We start from the raw sequence: 2,543 nt of genomic DNA, 5'->3' as shown, positions 1-2,543 counted from the left end.
GCTCTGCCTTTGATTCAAAGCTTCACTCTGTCACTTGTAAAGGTCCACAAAACACTTACTCTTTTGTATGACTGTTAAGAGGATCAAGTAGTTTTTAACATCAACCCCATGGACTGTAGCCCTCCAGGCTCCTCTGTCCACAGGATTCTTCAGGCAAGAATACTGGAGTGGGGGGCCATTTCCGTCTCCAGGGGATCTTCCTGACCTAGGGATTGAACCCAGGTCTCCTGCATTATAGGCACATTCTTTTCTGTCTGAGCCACTAGGGAAGCCCAACATGTTAGATGTAAATGTGTACTGAGGGTGAGCATTATATAAATGTAAACTGTTAGCAGATTCAAGTCACTGGACTTGGGAGATGAGTTTGTGGATGTAAATGTGTACTGAGGATGAGCGTTATATAAATGTAAACTGTTAGCAGATTCAAGTCATCGGACCTGGGAGAAGAGTTTATGGTAAATATGTGATCCTAGACAAATTACAACCTCTTTCTGCGCCTTAGTTGGTTCATCTGCACAAGCAGGAAGCTGTGCAATGCGTGTGCCCTGTATGGACCCTGCAGCTTCAACAGGATGGAACTATCAGTTCAGTTCAGTCCAGTCGCTCAGTCATGGCTGACTCTTTGCAACCCCACAGACTGTAGCACGCCTGGCCTCTCTGTCCATCACCAACTCCCGGCACTTATTCAAACTCATGTCCATGGAGTCGGTGATGTCAGCCAACAGTCTCATCCTCTGTCGTTCCCTTCTCCCCACCACCTTCAATCTTGCCCAACATCAGGGTTTTTTTCAAATGAGTCAGTTCTTCGCATCAGGTGGCCAAAGTATTGGAGTTTCAGCTTCAGCATCAGTCCTCCCAACGAATATTCAGGACTGATTTCCTTTAGGATTGACTTGTTGGATCTCCTTGCTGTCCAAGGGCCTCTCAAGAGTCTTCTCCAACACCATGGTTCAAAAGCATCAATTCTTCAGCACTCAGCTTTCTTTATAATCCAACTCTCATATCTATACATGACTACTGGAACCACAGCTTTGACTAGACAAACCTTTGTTGGCAAAGTAATGTCTCTACTTTTTAATATGCTGTCTATGTTGGTCGTAAATTTTCTTCCAAGGAACAAGCGTCTTCTAATTTCATGGCCGCAGTCACCATCTGCAGTGACTTTGGAACCCAAAAACATAAAGTATGCAGCTATAAGATAAATCATACATGTAAGATATTTACTAGTTTTTGTTTGTTTCAAAGCTAAGCTCTAGATGAAAGAATTGTGAAGAATAATTTATTGCCATCATAAAGTGGCAAAATAACCGGGTGTTTCTATGATCCCAGCGCAAACTCTTTGCTGTCTACCAGATGTTCCCTGCTTTCTCATTACCACAGAGAATTTGGAAAATTCCCATGGAGAATGGTACAGAGGGGACAGATTTCATCTTGGTGGGTCTCACCAATGCTCCAGAACTTCAGATCCCCCTCTTTATTGTTTTCACCCTCATTTACCTCATCAGTGTTTTTGGAAACCTGGGGATGATCACACTGATCCTGTTGGACTCCCGTCTCCACACCCCAATGTACTTTTTCATCATTAACCTCTCTTTGGTGGACTTTGGGTACTCCTCAGCTATCACACCGAAAGTGATGGCTGGGTTTCTTAGAGCAGACAAGGTCATCTCATACAATGCCTGTGCTACTCAGATATTCTTTTTCGTAGCCTTTGCCAGTGTGGAAATTTTCCTCTTAGCTGCAATGGCCTATGATCACCACGCCGCAGTGTGTGAACCCCTACGTTACACCATCACCATGAAGACGAGTGTGTGTGCCCGTCTGGCCATAGGCTCCTACGTCTGTGGATTCGTGAATGCCTCCATCCATGTTGGGGGCACATTCAGTCTTTCTCTGTGTAAGTCCAAGGTGGTCCATCACTTTTTCTGTGATATTCCAGCTCTCACGGCTCTCTCTTGCTCTGATAAACATGTTAGAGAGGTGATTCTCGTTTTAATTTCAAGCTTTAATGTCTTTTTTGCTCTTCTGGTAATATTTATTTCCTGCCTTCTCATATTTATCACCGTCTTGAAGATGCAGTCAGCTAAGGGATACCAAAAAGCCTTGTCCACCTGCACTAGTCACCTCTCGGCAGTCAGCATCTTCTATGGGACCATCATCTTCATGTACTTACAACCCAGCGCCAACCATTCCATGGACGCAGACAAAGTGGCCTCTGTGTTCTATGCTATGGTCATCCCCATGCTGAACCCTATAGTCTACAGCCTGAGGAACAAAGAGGTGAAAAGTGCATTCAAGAAGGTTTGGGGGAAGGCAAAATTCTCTCTAGGATTTACATTTTAATGCTGTATTATGCAAAATAATGTAGTTTCGTTTGTCTCAGTTCATTCTATTCTCTCTTTTTAGCCATACAATGCATTTAATTCCTAAAGTTATAGTCTTACCACTTCAAAAATATGTTGTTTGGGGATAATAAAATATGTCTGGAAATGTAATAATTGAAATAGTATAGCTCAGGGAAAGAACAAGATGTTTTGGGTCTT

At 43.2% G+C, this 2,543-nt stretch overlaps 1 protein-coding gene across 1 annotated transcript; it reads left to right on the top strand.

Annotated features, from left to right (window-relative positions):
* The first annotated feature begins 1,398 nt into the window (after positions 1 to 1,398).
* On the top strand, positions 1,399 to 2,343 carry LOC101106460 (olfactory receptor 5B2-like). The gene has a single exon (XM_004016821.4). It carries the CDS (start codon positions 1,399 to 1,401, stop codon positions 2,341 to 2,343), a length of 945 nt encoding a protein of 314 aa, XP_004016870.2.
* The last annotated feature ends 200 nt before the right edge of the window (positions 2,344 to 2,543 follow it).

This window comes from Ovis aries, chromosome 15 (genome assembly GCF_016772045.2).
Source record: "Ovis aries strain OAR_USU_Benz2616 breed Rambouillet chromosome 15, ARS-UI_Ramb_v3.0, whole genome shotgun sequence".
NCBI lineage: Eukaryota > Metazoa > Chordata > Mammalia > Artiodactyla > Bovidae > Ovis > Ovis aries.
This window is presented reverse-complemented; position numbering and strand designations above follow the sequence as displayed.